Source organism: Trichoplusia ni, chromosome 18 (assembly GCF_003590095.1).
Source record: "Trichoplusia ni isolate ovarian cell line Hi5 chromosome 18, tn1, whole genome shotgun sequence".
In the NCBI taxonomy this organism is placed as follows: Eukaryota; Metazoa; Arthropoda; class Insecta; order Lepidoptera; family Noctuidae; genus Trichoplusia; species Trichoplusia ni.
Window position 1 is genome coordinate 5,502,158 of NC_039495.1, and position 17,310 is coordinate 5,519,467.

Below are 17,310 nucleotides of genomic sequence, written 5' to 3' on the forward strand. Positions count from 1 at the left end.
ATGCAGTGCAGTTTGCGGATTGAATGGAGTGTGTTTTGACACGTAAATTGTGATCACATTTGCAAGCAAAGTAGCGCTTATAGCTGTGGTATTTCATCAGCACTAGGTAGTAAGAAATATGCCTGAAATGGAGAACCTTTCAATAGGTAAGAGACCTCATATAAAAATTATAACCTTTACAGAACACGTATGCAAAATACTCATATTTTACTTCATTTCAGGAGAAATATACACTTCTGAAAAGAACGGCAGTGATGAGACTGGAGATGGGAGTGAAGCGAAGCCTTTTAAGACCATATTGCAGGCTATGCGACACGCTGGCAAGGAGCCTTTCCCCACAATTTACGTGGACGCGAAAGAAGAAGGAAAAGTTTACGAGGTTGCCGCTAAGTCGCAACTGAAGAAGATCAACAAAATCTGGGTCAGAGAGAACTATAAGGCTGTCGATAAGGCGAAGGCAGAAGATGAAGGCAACGACAAAAGGCTACAGAACTTGGAAGAGGCTAAAAAGATTGTAATCAAAGAGGACCCTAGTCTACCTAAGGCGAAAATCGTGAAAATTTCAGAAAGTGAGTACTGCTTGCTACATTACATTTATTTGATTCAAGAGGTTACATTTACTTATGACTCTTTGAAGCAAACATGAATCCGATCAGAGCAATAACATATTATACTATGCTATTATTGCAGACTTTGCTATTTACTTATAATCAATATTCAGAATTTAGATAATGGATAATACTTAAAATCTATGTATTACCTATAATAAAACAAAACGGCATGATCCCTTTCTTTGCTTATTAAATCATTTGTCAGCCAGTAAAAATATACCAAAATTAGTTTCAATATCAACAAACCAAAAAAAAAGTAGATTTTAATCATTTGCAGTATGCATTGAAACTTAATAAACTGACTGCAATTTACTTCATTCTTAAAATGCCGAAACATGAATAAATTTTACTATTTAGGTCTTTCAATAATATAACTGCATCCATGAGTCATTTCTAGTATGATGAAATCTCTTGCTGAACTTGCAACTCAGCTAATCTAACGTGTCTTGTTTAATAGAAATCTCTTTTATTATTCAATTACTAGGAGTAAGCAAATTATAGACAGATATGTGCTACAATGTGACATAAATTCTAATCCATATATTAAAATTCAAAACAAAACAAATTTTAAGTTCAATTTTGAAAAGTAATATTTTACAAGAAGTTGAACTTACAAAATTGAATATAGTATTGATAGCTATGTATGATAGATTTTGTAGCCCGACAGAGGCTTACTTTAGTTTTGAAATTGTTGTCTTGGTTAGGTGTGCTGATGGCATCTTATAATGACTGTTGACTTGAATGATTAAATAATTAGTGTATGTGATATCAGGAAATAATTATCAGGTAAATTTGTGACCTCTTTCTTTTTCTCAAATTTACTCATTTATTTCATAATTTATGTACACACACAATAGTAAAAAAACACAATATAACGAAATAAGATGTACAAGGGTGCAGCATATTTCATTAGAAATCTCTACGGGTGAACCTGCTTTACCGCATCTGATATCCGCAGTCAACAGTGTGCAACTTAAAACTCTACACAATATTTCTAAGTGAAATTCCATTTAATTAATACTACAGCTTGAGTTTTCCATAACAAACAGTTATGATTTTAATGATGCAATGTTTTTTCAACATTACTTGTATGTTCGTTTGGGTGATATAAGATAAGGCATACAAAACTTGTGTGTGAATTCTGTTCTTTTTTTTAATGTTAGTTCATATTTTAGGTAGCCATTTCATAATTTTAATAAATACATGGTCATAATATATGCTCACACAGGCAAAGATGAGTGTAGTCACTTTCATTTTTTTTTTAAATAAGGACCAAATTTTAAAACACTTAAGCTTTTTGAGAGGTGTTTCAGGGAGTAAACATATTTTCAATTGATTACATCCCGATATTCTGATGACTGTTTTAAGCGTAATTCATATTATTGTATTTGCCAACTTGTCCTCAGTAATAATTATCATAAATATTGTAATGCATCAGATGTGCTATACCACCTTCAAAAAGTAAACCTTCGCGTCTCGATTTCACTGCACAAGTCGTACTTTAAGGGATAATGGTAGATCCATATATTCTTTAACAATAATTAATTTTATACTTATAATAATCATAGTTATGTGTTATGTTTACACACATAAGATATTAGCCAGGGAATTACAATTTAAATGTGCTTTTCTTAATTAGTGGAGATTGAAATTGATAAGAGAGTATTCATAAACAAAAGTTATATGAGAGATAGTTACTTAGTTGTTACAATGCCACGTTTTCTAAGCATTATTGTATATTTTAATAATAATGTAAAAAGTCTATTGTACAATAATTTGTTACATTCATATTATTACAAATGTGACGTATGTCTGTTGCACTTAAATAACTAAATCACACATCTAAATTCGATATTTATCTATGGTAACAAATTAAATCTCAAGGATTGGGATACTTCACAACGCGATGACGAATATCTATCGACCTAGTGTTTGCACATGCAAAGGGGGGAATTACCTAATTGTATTTTATTAAAACGACTCAATACACATACACATTTACGTCATGCAACACATGTATGGCTGTACACATTGACGTGATGTGGAAAGCATAGCCTATTGGTGTGCAATAAATAAATTGTAATTAATTTCACATTACATATTATGTAGTCGATAATTAATTAATTATATTCAAAAACAGCTGTTTAAACTTTAGTAATTCGTTACAGGCGATAAAGGCATAGTGAATAAGTAAGTCAATAATAGATATAAAAATGAATTACGTGCAATTGTAGTTATACATGATATTTATAGGTAATAGTTAATCTCCTCTCATTTGTGATATTTGTAAATTATTCATCTTATCATCATCTGACATGTCGTTTCTCTAGCCGCTAAAATAAATAAATACTAAATAATCACAAAAAAGTAGAAATAAAATTTAGACCCAGCTTTCAAGCAGTGGATTAGCTTATTCATTGTTACTAATAAAAAAAAATCAATTAAACTCATAAATATTATATCATCAGCTGGCGAGCACCGAGGCGAGCGTATCTGCGTCCGCGGCTGGGTGCACCGTCTCCGGCGCCAGGGCCGCTCGCTCGCCTTCCTCACGCTGCGCGACGGCTCCGGCTACCTGCAGTGCGTGCTGCACGGCCTACTCTGCCAGACCTACAACGCGCTCGTACTCTCCACGGAGTCATCTGTTATCCTGTATGGACAGCTTGCTGTCGTGCCTGAGGGGAAGATGGTGAGTCGGGGAAACGGGAATTACCCTATTATAGATAAGGCTGTATAAATATGCTATTGTAGTGTAATGTTTGATGGAAAACCTAGTCGTATTGAAATAGAGGTTTTTGTAGGAATTGACCCATTTTCATCATGGAAATTAGTTTAAAACTATTTCATTACATATTCATGTCTCATATAGTAATAATTTCCTGGTTGATTTTGACCACGGCGGCTTGCGTCTTAAGACAACCGCCAGCTGGCAGAATAGGAAATTATTATTATAGTACACAAACACTTTTTAGTTCGATGAGAGTTTTAAAGGCAACCAACACTTGCCTTTAAAACACACAGAAGCTGTGTCTTTGTTTCTGAAATGCACACAGTATTAGAAAATTCCTATATATCCTACTTTGTCCCCAGGCACCAGGTGGTCACGAGTTAGCTGTGGACTACTGGGAGCTGGTGGGGCTGGCGCCGCCCGGTGGAGCTGACGCCATCCTCAACGAGGAGGCCTTGCCCGACGTGCAGCTTGACAACAGGTTACTTCTTTATTTTATTTTATTAATATAATTATGTTTTAAATCTATCAGATTTAAAGTTACAAACATAGCTATTTTTGTCACGGTTTTTATTGTGATGCCAGTGGTTTCAGCTGCAGTCCTTCTGTGCATGTTCTCCTATCCTACTCATATTATAAAAAAAATGCATGTATGTTTGTTTCTTTTACGCTAAAACCACTAAACTGATTTAAACTTGTAGTTGATAGTTTATAACCAAGATGAATATTTTATCCCGACTTTGTTGCTGTGGGATAACTTTCGATTTTTAGCCGGCAGGCCCGCGGACAACAGTTAGTAAATAATAAAAAGCAAATAATTTTAATCTGCCCTGTACTCTTTTTACTCAGTCTACATTTCAAATTGATATTTTGTTCAGCTTAACATAATTTCATCTATCTTCCAGACACATAATGATCCGCGGTGAGAACACATCGAAGGTCCTCCGCGCCCGCGCCGCCGTGACCCGCGCCTTCCGTGATCACTTCGCTTCGCGCAAGTACACCGAGGTCACGCCGCCCACCATGGTGCAGACACAGTGCGAGGGAGGCAGCACGCTCTTCAAGTTCAGCTACTTTGGGTAAGTATCCTTATCTAATTATAAGCAGTGAATATAGTATTCATATTTAATGTTTTAAAAGTATGATTGTGGTTTTATGAAAAACAATAACAATAAACATAACGGCTTTAGAAGGATAGTCCAGTCAAAATAGACATTTGGTTTAGCCATACTTCGCATAATTTTTCACAGAAGTGGGATCGATGGGGATTTTTGCTATTCGTTTATAATTATATATGACCTAGGAGTGGAATATACTTTTGCAGCATTTGCCAACATCCAGGCTAGCGGGCATTTGCCATGCCGCTGCTTTGCTTCCCTGAAAGTTACTAACAAATAAGTTGTAAAGTGAACCCTGTGTTGTTCCACGAGCAGCGAGCAGGCGTACCTGACGCAGAGCTCGCAGCTGTACCTGGAGACATGCCTGGCGGCGCTGGGCGACGTGTACTGCATCGCGCAGTCCTACCGCGCGGAGCAGTCGCGCACGCGCAGGCATCTCGCTGAGTACGTTATGCTATTGCACTTTTCAAAATCTGGTGGAAATCCATTATATTACTTCCTCCACTCTGAAGACGAGAGGCAACCGACAACCGAGAGAGGCAACCGGCTAAAACGACTACTGGTAGCCTCTCTGTCCTCCGTTTCCTAGTATAGCTACTGAGGGAAATTGCCTATTCTGAGGCTAATTGCGACTGAGGAGAATCGTATCAACAGCAACAGTTGTTCAGTGTTTTCATAATTTAATAATATTTTATTAATTACTCACCATTTAATTTAAGCCTGCCATTTGGTTTTTTTATGTACCTTTTAACAATCGATTGGTAAAAAATTAAATAGTTAAGTAATAATTACTAAAATGTCTCTCAATTTATACCCTAATTAATCTGTCCGTAAATAATCTCATCATCTTAATTATTACATTATCCTAACACGAACTTTTTTCTACTCAGATACAGCCACGTAGAGGCTGAGTGTCCGTTCATAACGTTCGAGGAGTTGCTGGAGCGGCTCGAGGACCTGGTGGTGGACGTCGTGGACAGAGTGCTGGACTCGCCAGACGCGCATCTCGTCTACGAACTCAACCCTGACTTCAAGGTATCAATATTCTTCTAACATGTAACTATATATTTAAAAATGGTTTACGTTCGCGTATTTATAGGTATTCCATGACTACGACGACTTGGAACCCCTCAATTATGAACGGACGCTGACCGCTAAAGTGTTATTAAGTAAAAAAAAGTATTTGCCAAATATTGGCGGTGAACATTACTCAAGTCTGAGTGCTTTCCATTGTGATTTTATATAAATAATAGCAGAAGAAAACATAAGCGGAAAATTTTGGACTTGCCATAAAATTTTCGTCCTTCTTGTTTCAGAGACCCAAGAAGCCGTTCAAGCGAATGGCGTACACAGAAGCTATCGAGTACCTTCGCGCCAACAACATCACTAAAGATGATGGCTCCTTCTACGAGTTTGGAGAGGTAAACATTCATCTAAAATACCCTGTAGTAGTTTGGTAGAATGTGAAATAGACTGTGACTATACTGCCGACTTGTGTAAGTTATCAGGCCAAACCTGCCTTTCGTGTCATGTCTCGGATTTGGTATAGGTTCATGGCACAGATTAAATATTTTTATTCACTCTTAAGGTCGTACGGTTATTAATTTGGGTGTCTTTTCAAAATCAACCCATATTTAAGTTTAAACTCTGTTATTGGTTATAAGCTAATTGTATCAAATTCATACCTAAAACCCCTTTTATTTCCTACATTCAGGACATCCCCGAGATGCCGGAGCGCAAGATGACGGACGCTATCGGCGAGCCCATCCTGCTGTGCAAGTTCCCCGCGGAGATCAAGTCCTTCTACATGCAGCGCTGCGCCGACGACCGCCGCCTCACGGAGTCCGTGGACGTGCTCATGCCCGGCGTCGGGGAGATCGTCGGCGGGTCCATGAGGACCTGGGACCACGAGGAACTCATGGAAGGTGGGACATAACTTATCAGTCACTTTTTCAAATTAAACTACTAAGTTTTCGAGCGAAAGTCTGTCTGCAACTTTGTGGGTAAATAGTATAACTTAACATATGTTTTATTCTAATGGTTCGTTTTAAAAACGATGATACTAAGTTATTTTGTCTTTACCCTCTGTTTGTAAGCTTATTTTTATTCTACCGTACACAGGCTACAAGCGCGAAGGTATCGACCCGTCCCCGTACTACTGGTACACGGACCAGCGTAAGTTCGGGTCGGTCCCTCACGGCGGCTACGGGCTCGGCCTGGAGCGCTTCCTCTGCTGGCTGCTGCAGCGACACCACATCCGCGACGTCTGCCTCTACCCACGCTTCCTCGAACGTTGTACTCCCTAGACAAGTATAGGAAACACACACGAAAACTATCGACGGAATTTTTGTATATTTGAGTGTCGTGGATGCTTTACAGTGAATAGAGATGTTTAGTAAGTTTTGAACGTTTAACAAAGCATAAATAGTTACTAACTTGACAATGATTCATCATTAGAAGATGGAAAGGTTAGTCACACGTATTTATCGGGATTGTTCGACTCATTACGGCCCCAGCAGGTACGATTCGCGATCCCGTCGCGGCAGGCGTCAATTCTAATAAAAACGCGGGAGTACATCATTTATTAAAAAAATCTCTTAAGTTAGTAATCCTTGCAAAATGTAACTCTATTCACTTAGTAATACCGACAAATAATAAGGCTATACGCGTATTTGTGGTTAAAAGATACCATACAAATTCTTACATGAATTGCAAATGTTCTTTCGATAGTTTTCGTGATAACTCCAGTGTTCTGTGTTCGCTTATTGCGCTATTTACATATATACCACCATATACTTACTACATATAACACTGGTCCTAAGACTTATTATTGCGCCATTGAAAAAAAAAATATCAAATGTTATATCAAAGTACAGTGAAGTTATAATATACAATTTTAACACAATCACTTTAATTGATCTGCGGTTTGTATTTTATGTAGTTAAGTTATGGACTGACTGTTGCCATCTAGTGATTGTAAACCATCTGTTCAGGAGTCGCCAAGCGACGAAGCTAGGTCTTATAAGTAAGCGTCATAATTTGTTAATATAATTATATAGTTGTTATTGATCTAAATTATCTCTCTAATGTTTTGTTTTTCACACGATCTGTTTGATTTCTTTTTATAATGTTTTGTACTGGAGTACAAATATAATACGAAAACCGGCATTTAAGTAAGGAATGTTAACATTCCATTTTGTTTTATATTTCTTCAAATATCAGTTGCGGTGTTATTTTTATTTAAATACAGTTTCATAAATTGATGTCATAGTTTTATTACGTTCGCCCACACACGTTAAAGTAGTTTTTCAAAACGGTTTACGATATAAAAAACAGTCAACATTGAAGGGGATGACGGTTACTTGTCAAGTCTGTGTATTCTTATAAACATCCAGTATTGTTCGCCTGGTGAAATCGCAGGATTAGCAACAACTAGAACTGTCTAGTTTCCACATGCTAAAAACAGTAAAGAAACCAGCATAAATAAGATTTTGGGTAACAAACCACAAAATCAACCATAAGAAAAGAAGACGCCTTCTCTTTTATACATTCTTCTCTTCTTCTCATTTATACATCATTAAGAATACATACGTTTCTTGAAACTTACCTAATAAGCAGGTTGAAATAAAGACTCCCTATACGTAATGTAGGCAAATAAAAACCGTATCATTATTTAAAGTTTATTTTTAATTTCTCGTGTTGAAATAGCATCATACTTGTTGCTACCTATTGAGATACATATAGGTCCTAAATAAGCTCATTTAACATTACGAGACTCGATCTAGTTACAATAAATACCATTATCTATGAGTATTATGTATAAGGGAAGATATTATAAAAGTAAAATGCATTTGAGTTTCTTTACTGGCCACTACACATGACAATTAAATCAAAATTAAGTGTGAATAAATTTCATAACTGATAACAATTTTTATTTATAGCAACACTGTTTTAACGGTGTTGCAATGTAGCCTAAATATACTGAGTATGTGGTTGCCACGCATGGATTTCTAGCTCTAAGATCGGAAAGGACAAAACCCACAAATTATAATATCTCATGTTATTTCAGAAAAAAAGCTTGTCCATGTGTTTAAAAAATACTTTTAACTTAAATATAAGTTATAACTACGAGTAATATCAGTCAAATATCGACGTACTTTGGTTATTTGTACTTGGTCCTACCCTATTGGTTGACACTCAGGGCAACCACTCGACTTCGTCCTTCAGTGAGTGCGAGCGGCCATTTGGGGTCTCGGTGAGGTCCTCCTTACTGTCGGCTACTTTGTGGTAGACTGTCTTGCCTGCCTCCACTACGTATTCCACGCCATCGGCTGAAATATGAAGGTGTACATATATGAGAATATTATGTAAAGGTAGCATGATGGGGGCCTTTGTGTTTTTAGCGCATTCGGCAGAAATAGAGTTATTGCTCCTTAACGTGCATGTATTTTCATCATTTTTGCTGTGAACCTAGCAGTCACAAGACTGTATAAGTTCAAACTTTTTAGTTTTAGTGTCATTAATTGTCGTAAAAGTTGTTTAATCACCCTAATGTCTTCAATTAAAAAGGTTTCCTATCATCATTTGCTTAAGGTCTTAATGTCAAAGCATCCATTAACTTTTGCTCACCGATAGCACTGCCGGTTTTCCTGACAGCCTGTCCAATGTTATGCGAGGAGAACGTGTCTGGTTCAATGTTGATGTTGACCCCCTCTGAGCCGTTTTGGGCGGGGCACTCGGTCTGGGAGATGATGGACAAGTCGTACGGGTCTATGCCGTTGGCTGCCAACTTACTGCGCATCTGTAACACAAGGTGAATAATTTAGTATCATTGTAACTACTATTGGTATTGGCATTTGCAAAACATATAAGTTGTATAGAACTCGCTGCACGAAATGCATGGTATTCATTGTTGTGTGAGGCGGATGGTGATACTATACAACCGGGAGTCAAAAAATTGAACGTATATCAAAAGGACTTAATCAAAGCTAAACTTAGTGTCCATTTAGACGATGCGAGAAATACCATCACGTTGCAATACACTGTGCAGGTGCGCAGCTCGGGTATCTAACGTCATATATGATCGTCAGCAATGTACAACAACTTGAACGATATTATTCGCTTCGTCTAAATAGGCTATTACGCGGAACTGTCTAGCTAAGGACAAGAAATGGCGCAACAAACTCCACAGCAGTTATATAGTACTCACCTTGTCAACGTAAATCCTATCTAGGTCCTTGGTCCTGGACAAAATGGTGGCGGAGCGGCGGTGAGCGAACGCGAGCTTCTGGCACGTGAAGATCACGGCGTGGGAGGTGTAGTCCGTCATCACCACTGTGTAGCTCGCGGAACCGGCCACACCTGGGCAGAAATGGGGTTTGGTTAGTAGGAATGTGCAGGGTCCAAAAAAAGAATCATATGATTTAAAATAAATGTGTGCTTTCCGAAGATCTTTAGAAGAAGGGAAACCGCTCAAGATGGTCCTCCCGAACTATGGTCCGCGGGAATCCTGATCGACTTTTTACTTAAGTATTTAGTGCCAATTTCTAGAGGTCGTAGGTAGGTACCCAATTGCGAGAACATTTACTGCTTAAGTCGACTTATTGATCTGTTTGTTTGTTATGAGAACAAGTTTTAAGTGTTCTAAGATTAAACCCTCAGGGCTAAGGCCAGAAATTGCGAAATTCAATATTTTTTGTTTAATTTTTGAATAATAAAAATACAGTCTGTTGTACTCACTAAGCGGGAAGTTCACTTTCATACGTGCGGGCACAGCTGGGTCGATTACCCTCAGTGTTCCCGTGTACCTTAAAAAACAATTACTCTAATTAATAAAACAACTTACAAGACTCGTAAAAAAATCATTCTTCCTTTGTTTACACAACAACCATAAAGGGAAACTCTCCAAATAGAACATGCAATTGCAAAAGAAAGACTTGCTCTACAGAGCCACCGCTTCATGTCTGCACGGACACCAGTGATCCAAGAGCGTAGTCAAGACCGTATATGTATAGGGCGAGATTAAGGTATCCTAGACTCTAACTCTAACTCTGGCACAGAAAGTTACTGATTAACTTCACCACTAGAAACAACTGGCAATTTATTTCCAATACCTTAGGGGAGAAAAGCTGGGCCTATCAAAGTACCTTATAAACAATTTTTAGTTAAATAATTATCTTAAAACCCCATAAGAACATACCTGTAGTCATGTTTCAGAGGGGTCAGTCCCAGGATAAAGTGTTGTGAAACTTGTTCTATCTCATATTTTCCCGGTTCGTCGGTCTTTGTGTAGTTGTACGTGAGGCAGTGCGATGCCGTCGAAGTCTTCTGAATGACGTACCATACGCCCAATAGCTGTTGAAACAAATTAAAGGTTAATAGGAAATTAACTTCTCGAGGCACATACTTGTACTGATCGTGGTCGCGATAAGCAAAGTTTATAGTTCGTAATTTGTTTTTCACGTGCGTCTTCATGCATGTTTTGAAGCATGGTGGGTGTAGGATCGTGAATTGGATAATCAACAATATTTTAGTATATTAATACAACGTAAGCATAATTATATAGTAAGCAACTCCTCGCCCGCAGACAAACCGATAAACCGGTTTTGTGGGAACTATGTTAAAGATATTATGTAATTGTGCAATAAATAAATAAATAAATAAATAATAAATAAATAAATCTGAGGGATCAGATTTTTTTGTCAACTGATTCCACTTTCTGTTTTTACGCGTAATTTCGACGCATTTCGCCCAGCTACCCATATGACTGAACCCCACTTAAGTCATTGTTAAGTTACATGCCATCAGTCATTTTGAAGCTAGATAGATAGATAATTGTATGTGTTACGATTCAGTGTTCGGGGTAATCATGTCTTTTAGTTAAGGTCTGAACAGATAATTTACGAGTGAATATATTTGTGCAATATGATTTTTTTACTAGGTTTTGCACATATATGTAAATTGTTGAGTTAATTTAACGTACCACAACGGGTACCTACAAATATTGACATTTTATAAAAACGCAAATTTACGTTTTGAAATAAATTATTTGCATGTAATAAACTATGTTGTTATTTTTTAACTTTATACAGTTATACGACGACGAGCAAAAAAGTAGTAAATTCAAATTATGCCTTTCCACTTTCATTCTAACAACAAATTGCAAATTTAATTAAACTTAAAGAGTCATCCATTAAACAAAAGCTACGTGAAAGTAGGTGAGATAACTGACAAACAGATGTAACTACTCCTAAGAGTAAACAGTCTGCGTCAAGATGAATCATTCTCTTATCAACATGAAGCCGTGAACGTGACAAATTTATTCGAATTTATTGTTGGAGAAGACATCAATAATAATAAATATGGTACTTGGCCAGACGGTCTACCACCACGTCTTAAAGTAATATTATAATCAGAATGTTCAATGTAACGTGATGAATCGTAATGCCATTTCCATTCATTTATTTATATTGATGCTAACGATTGCAGGAATGTCACAATCTACCCGATTTTCGACATCGTAATCCATTGCTAGGCTAATAATCTCATATTAGATCACTACATTATTTCTCCTGTCATAATCTCTAAAGAGACTAACCCTTCTTTTAAACGGGATTCGTCCATATCTCTAATAATTAATAGTTTCCTTTAACTTATAAACTAGAGCCATCTCACTGTTTATGCATAATCTCAGAATCCAATACCTCAAAAACTATTTATTTTTTCATTACTGTTCACTCATTATCACCTCACTGTTCACTCTTCTTAAGTGATCTATTCCCCATTCCATCAATCTCTTTTTGCCTCCCTATTTCTTTCACACCTCACTTAGGTCTGAAAAAGTGAAATTTTTGCCGTTCTAGAAGAGGGTTGTGCATTTTGCCATCTCTTTTTCACAGATACAACAGTTGTAGTTTAAAACTCTTAGTACGTACCTACACTGTTCTCTAAATTCCTCTTTGTTTAACAAGACATGTGACAGTCTATTATTCATAACGTAAATGACTCTTCTTATATAACGATTTATCAGGATGTGACTAATGTACGCATATTGAAATAGAACTTAAACAATGTCAGTTTGTCTGATACATATCGTCATTTGTTTACAACGTGATAGCTATAAACTACAACTGACCATCTAGGCAAGTGACATTCTCACAATTGTTTACTTAAGTCTATAAAAAATGCTCAAATGTTTGAAATTGACAGATCCTAATCTCATGATTAATCGACTGTAATGTCATTTCCATACATTTTAGAGTTTTCGTTTAACGTTAACGATTGTAAAAATAAATTTCTACATGGCTAGAAGGGCTGGTAGTCAAATGCTAAGTACTAACCTACATATTATGAGCTTCCTGATTGGTTATGATTTTATGTGAAACAATAATTAATTTTACTGAATAAGGGAGCACTTGCACCACTACTGCTTAATCTTAGTATGACTAGTGCATATTAAACTCATAAAAGTAACATAAAATAACTAATTAAATAAAAAAATCTAATGTTTTGTGTAGTGTTAATGTATGTGTGCGTAATGTTTCAATTTCAAGGTATATTTACTTCCTTCAAAATTAACTTTTTGTAGCGAGGTCTTAGATATGTATCACCGTCAAAACGGCGAAGTGATCGAGCGTTTTTATGACTGTTACTAAAAATACTAAGGTATGAATCAAGGTAGGTAATTGTGTAATCTAAAATGGAACTCGGGCTTTTATTAATTACATGTAAATCCCTTACAACCATGAATTTCCTCTAAATCTTTTACTTTTCTTTCTACAAAACAGGGTTACTTCGAGTAAGAATTTAAATTGTAGAAAATTGTTATAATAAAACACAATTTCAATTGAATAAATTGTCCTCCAGACATATTATGGCACCGGTAGTTTAACCTACACACGCATCAATCATTATTCTCATTCACATTATACCAACAAGTATACAATTCTTTCAGTACAATACATCACAATATTCTATTGGCCCGAATTATTCGATAACCAGACCAAAAACACACATTTATTTGTATAAAATTTATTTAACATATAAGTTATATTTGTCTACCTCCAAATTGCCATGTTTACATTGCTCTTAAAATTTAATATTAGTTATTTTTACTTTATTATTCTTCTAAATGAAAAAATGTCGATTCAAAAGTCAAACTGGCAGAAATTACATTAGAGCGGGATTCTTAAATTGCAAAGATCTGATAAACGAAAACCTTAAATTGAATAACTTGAGGCGAACAATGCTAGGGTTTACAAAACAAAAGAGACAACGGAAAAATATTTGTAAAAAAGAGAATTTGCGCATCTGGTCTCATGTTTACTAAACGTCTACCACATTTATGCAGCGACTTGACATTGAGATAAAATTTTAGATTATAAATAGTCAAGTTCGACAGTCCAAGTACCGGTCCCCAACTGTCCATAAAATATACCCATTATCTCAAGTGACCCCGGTCTCTGATCCCGATACAGTTAAATAACAACAAAACAAAGAACTGACCTTGTTCATTTCGAACCCTGGCATGGGCTCGACCACGGGACAGGCGCCCAGGTGGTACGTGTGGCTGAAGGCACCCCCACATAGCGCCAACAACACCCCGATTGCCGACAAACTTAACATTTTAAAAAGAAAATTAAAACGAACTGGTACACCAACGACTAGCAACGCCGGCGGTTCGACGGATACTAAACTCAATGCGACAGATTATTCTTATAAATGAACGGACTCTTTTTGACCTTTCGACGTCGCGCACAGACGTTATATTCCTAGAAATGTTTTGCCACCGTTTTCATTTATAATTGTACCAAATATTACCTGACGATAGCAAAATTTGCATTTTACGTCAACCAGCAGTGTTGATTGTGAAATGAAACCTGATTGGTGATTTATGTTTGTTGATACCCAAATTATCTAAGTGAGAGAGTTAGTCATATTCATAGAAAGTACGCAGCCTACTGAAATTAACAAACATAACCGTTGTTTTGTACCGGTAGTCATCACGAGTTTGTAGTTCTTGTCTATCAGTTATAAGTACAAATTGTGTCAGCTGATACGTAGTAGGTTAGAATAAAAAATATCTAAATGCAATCTTGTATACTCTTCTCTCCTGTTATTCCACTTAAATTGTTATAATATAATTTGTTATAATTAACATTTAACAATTGAGCCTTTTTTTGGTTATGCGTGGGAATCCTCATGGACACCTACCTCCTCGGGGGAAGAAGCGTCTGATGTGCCTGCATTTAGTCGGTGCGCGGTAATGCATAGCATTTAGATGGAGAATTTCCTGGAAACATTTTACTACTCGGCCCGCCATTTGTCTTTCCATTTTTTCCCATATTCATTCATTTAAAATATGTGAAATAAATGGTTAAAAATACCTGTTCAGTTATTGTATCCCTCGATTGCAAACACCTTGGCCTATCCCTAAGCAGCTATCCAAAACAGCGGGTTTCAACATCCAATATTAATATTAGATTAGAGTACCACTATTATGTTTAACGTAATCATTCCAAATAAGGCATAAAGGCATCCTAAACCTCTTTTGCGAAATAGGCCTCTTTTGTAAGGCTTCCCAGTTTTCGTGGTCATTTGACTAAAGTACAATAAAATATCTATGTTACAATGTGTCACCTAATGAATCACTTTAGCAAAGACGTTATTTAGTCATGCTCCCAATGTTTTAGATTATTTAAGTTAAATATAAGTACAGGAAAACATTTACATGTTAAACCAATGTTCTTCATAATTTTAACAGACACTAGCGTTAATGCTTTTTGAAGTAAAACCTCTAATGCGATTTCCAAAAAGTTTGCCTTAAACGTTTAAGCCTACAACAGAAGGGTCTAAAAGCACTTTTGCGTTATTTACGTTGAACGCGTGCCTGGGCAGAGAATAGAATAGAAAAAACAGCCAGAGTCGCGCAAAGCATGCGCAAGCGACCCATGGCTCTGGCTCAGGCAGTTGAAGGGGCCCGAGGAGATTTCAGTCGACGAGAGTGACATATTCCCACGCACGTCTACCTAAAGTGGGCTTAAATCATAAGTGATTCGAAAATAAAACAAAAAAGAAGAACGAATTAGAGCCACAGCGTGACAGAATGCGATGCGCCAGAATTCATTTCCACAGTACAAACTTTACTTCTTTTGCGCGTGTTTTGTTTTATAAACACTAACAAATGCTATCGTATTTTATATTGCGTCCTTGGAAATGTCATAATGATAACAATCATAGTGCCTACAACAAAATTATATTTAAAAGGTTATAATAGACATCAATGTCATTGTAGAGTCGCAAAATAATTTAACGATAATTTCACCTGTTTACGAGCACAGCTGATGTTCGTATTTTGTAATAATGCTCATATTATTGAACTGCTATAAAAGTACGACAATTTACGTACAGCAGCTGGCATATACTGGGAGTTTCTGAAGTCTGTAGAAGGTTATAGGGCATCTTCGTAGTGAGGTAACTTAGTCCACTTCGGGAATTTAAACAACTCTTCCGAGAAAGCATTCAAGCGTGAACCTACATAACCTTTGATACCTATGCAATGAACGCACAGTAATCCATATTAGTTGATCCGTTGCACTGCTGGATATCCAGTCTCTGCTATCCTTAGGCTTGTACGTTCAACGTTCATTCCTAGAAATACGATAACGTCAAACTGTCTAAGCTGCTCCTGACGCTCTGCCCCCCCCCCTTGCCCGTGCCCAACTTGTAGGTTTTCTTTCATAGAACTTAGGTACATTAAATCGGAAGACTCAGTCTCGAGAATCCTGAATTGAGAAAAGGCGCCCGAGTCTTTTCGAAAAAGTGAACCCTGATCAGATTGTTATTATTACATTGACTGGCAGCATGTTAATTGTCATCTGCAACGCCTTCCCCTCTTTTAACTTACTATTTGCTGTGCCCATCAGGGTCCACGATTGCTTCCATCTTAATTGTATTACCATCTAATCTTACATTGTGGATTTACAATAAAAAATATGAATGAATGTGAGTATGAATCTCCTTTAAAAAAAAGATTTATGTAAATGTGTACAGGTGAGTGGCCGTTATCTGACAGACTATGACTCAGAGTGCAACAAATCAAAGTTATCGGACTTCTTCATCTAGATATTTTTGATTAACAACATCGTTGTTTACAAATTGTCTGATACCTATAGGAATTATATTAATGGCTTTGTTTTATGGTTTTGGCCAGTGGCCCTCGTGTGGCGATCCTGAACAGTTTACGCGACATTGCCCAATTGCCTTCCAATAACTATCTCGGTACTTTCAAGTCAAAGCTAAAACTGCACTGCTGCTCTGTACAATATAATATATCTAACATAAACAAAGAACAACAATAAATATCGGAGGTCTACATGAGGCCCTTCATATTTGTGCCTCATAACCTGATTTATATAAAAAGCATAAAATACATAAAGGAACATCTCAGACGGGTTACATGAGTCGTAATCCGTAATACCGACTCGTAATTCTATTAACTGGACGCGTGAGTCACGGCGAAGCCGGTTGAGTGAATAGAGTGGGGCGACCACGCGATGACTCAGTTCCATTATGATGCTAATACAAAGCGTAAATACGAGGAAATGATAACGACTTTAAGAAGTTTCGCGTTCAATATGTAAATTGTTGTGTTTTCTGGAATTGACTTGTAACCTAGTTGAATGATAAGAATTTGTGAGGAAGTATTTATCCTCGTCTCAATGTTGTTAATTATTTTCTGGAATTGATTGAATTGTTGCTTACTTTATGCTTTGGTGGTAATATCAACTTTTGCAATACTGAGCACTTTTAGTAACAGAGCTGTTTCGCTGAATAAGCTTCTTATATGGGGGCC

At 36.8% G+C, this 17,310-nt stretch overlaps 2 protein-coding genes across 2 annotated transcripts; one reads left to right on the forward strand and one right to left on the reverse strand.

The window, feature by feature from the left end:
* Positions 1–23: 23 nt before the first annotated feature.
* LOC113503013 (asparagine--tRNA ligase, cytoplasmic) lies at positions 24–7,720 on the forward strand. The gene is made up of 10 exons (XM_026884797.1): positions 24–146; positions 222–569; positions 3,080–3,300; positions 3,702–3,820; positions 4,245–4,418; positions 4,773–4,901; positions 5,348–5,492; positions 5,774–5,878; positions 6,172–6,382; positions 6,579–7,720. Exons 1-10 carry the CDS (start codon positions 119–121, stop codon positions 6,761–6,763), a joined length of 1,665 nt encoding a protein of 554 aa, XP_026740598.1. The 5' UTR covers positions 24–118; the 3' UTR covers positions 6,764–7,720.
* Positions 7,721–8,123: 403 nt separating this feature from the next.
* LOC113503014 (apolipoprotein D-like) lies at positions 8,124–14,150 on the reverse strand. Its single transcript, XM_026884798.1, has 6 exons — positions 13,962–14,150; positions 10,657–10,811; positions 10,197–10,264; positions 9,667–9,818; positions 9,087–9,258; positions 8,124–8,788 (listed from the first exon to the last, which is right to left on the reverse strand). The coding sequence occupies exons 1-6, from the start codon at positions 14,079–14,081 to the stop codon at positions 8,655–8,657; spliced, it is 801 nt and encodes a 266-aa protein (XP_026740599.1). The 5' UTR covers positions 14,082–14,150; the 3' UTR covers positions 8,124–8,654.
* Between the last annotated feature and the right edge of the window lie 3,160 nt (positions 14,151–17,310).

What these genes read in the sequence shown, in the direction of transcription:
- LOC113503013 (XM_026884797.1), top strand. Translation starts at nt 119, where the DNA reads ATGCCTGAAATGGAGAACCTTTCAATAG. An exon ending in ACGCGCAGGCATCTCGCTGA is followed by an intron (nt 4,902 to 5,347) that starts GTACGTTATGCT and finishes TTTTCTACTCAG; the next exon opens with ATACAGCCACGTAGAGGCTG. An exon ending in AACTCAACCCTGACTTCAAG is followed by an intron (nt 5,493 to 5,773) that starts GTATCAATATTC and finishes TTCTTGTTTCAG; the next exon opens with AGACCCAAGAAGCCGTTCAA.
- LOC113503014 (XM_026884798.1), bottom strand. Translation starts at nt 14,081, where the DNA reads ATGTTAAGTTTGTCGGCAATCGGGGTGTTGTTGGCGCTATGTGGGGGT. An exon ending in CAGGGTTCGAAATGAACAAG is followed by an intron (nt 10,812 to 13,961) that starts GTCAGTTCTTTG and finishes TTGTTTCAACAG; the next exon opens with CTATTGGGCGTATGGTACGT. An exon ending in ATAGGATTTACGTTGACAAG is followed by an intron (nt 9,259 to 9,666) that starts GTGAGTACTATA and finishes CTTGTGTTACAG; the next exon opens with ATGCGCAGTAAGTTGGCAGC.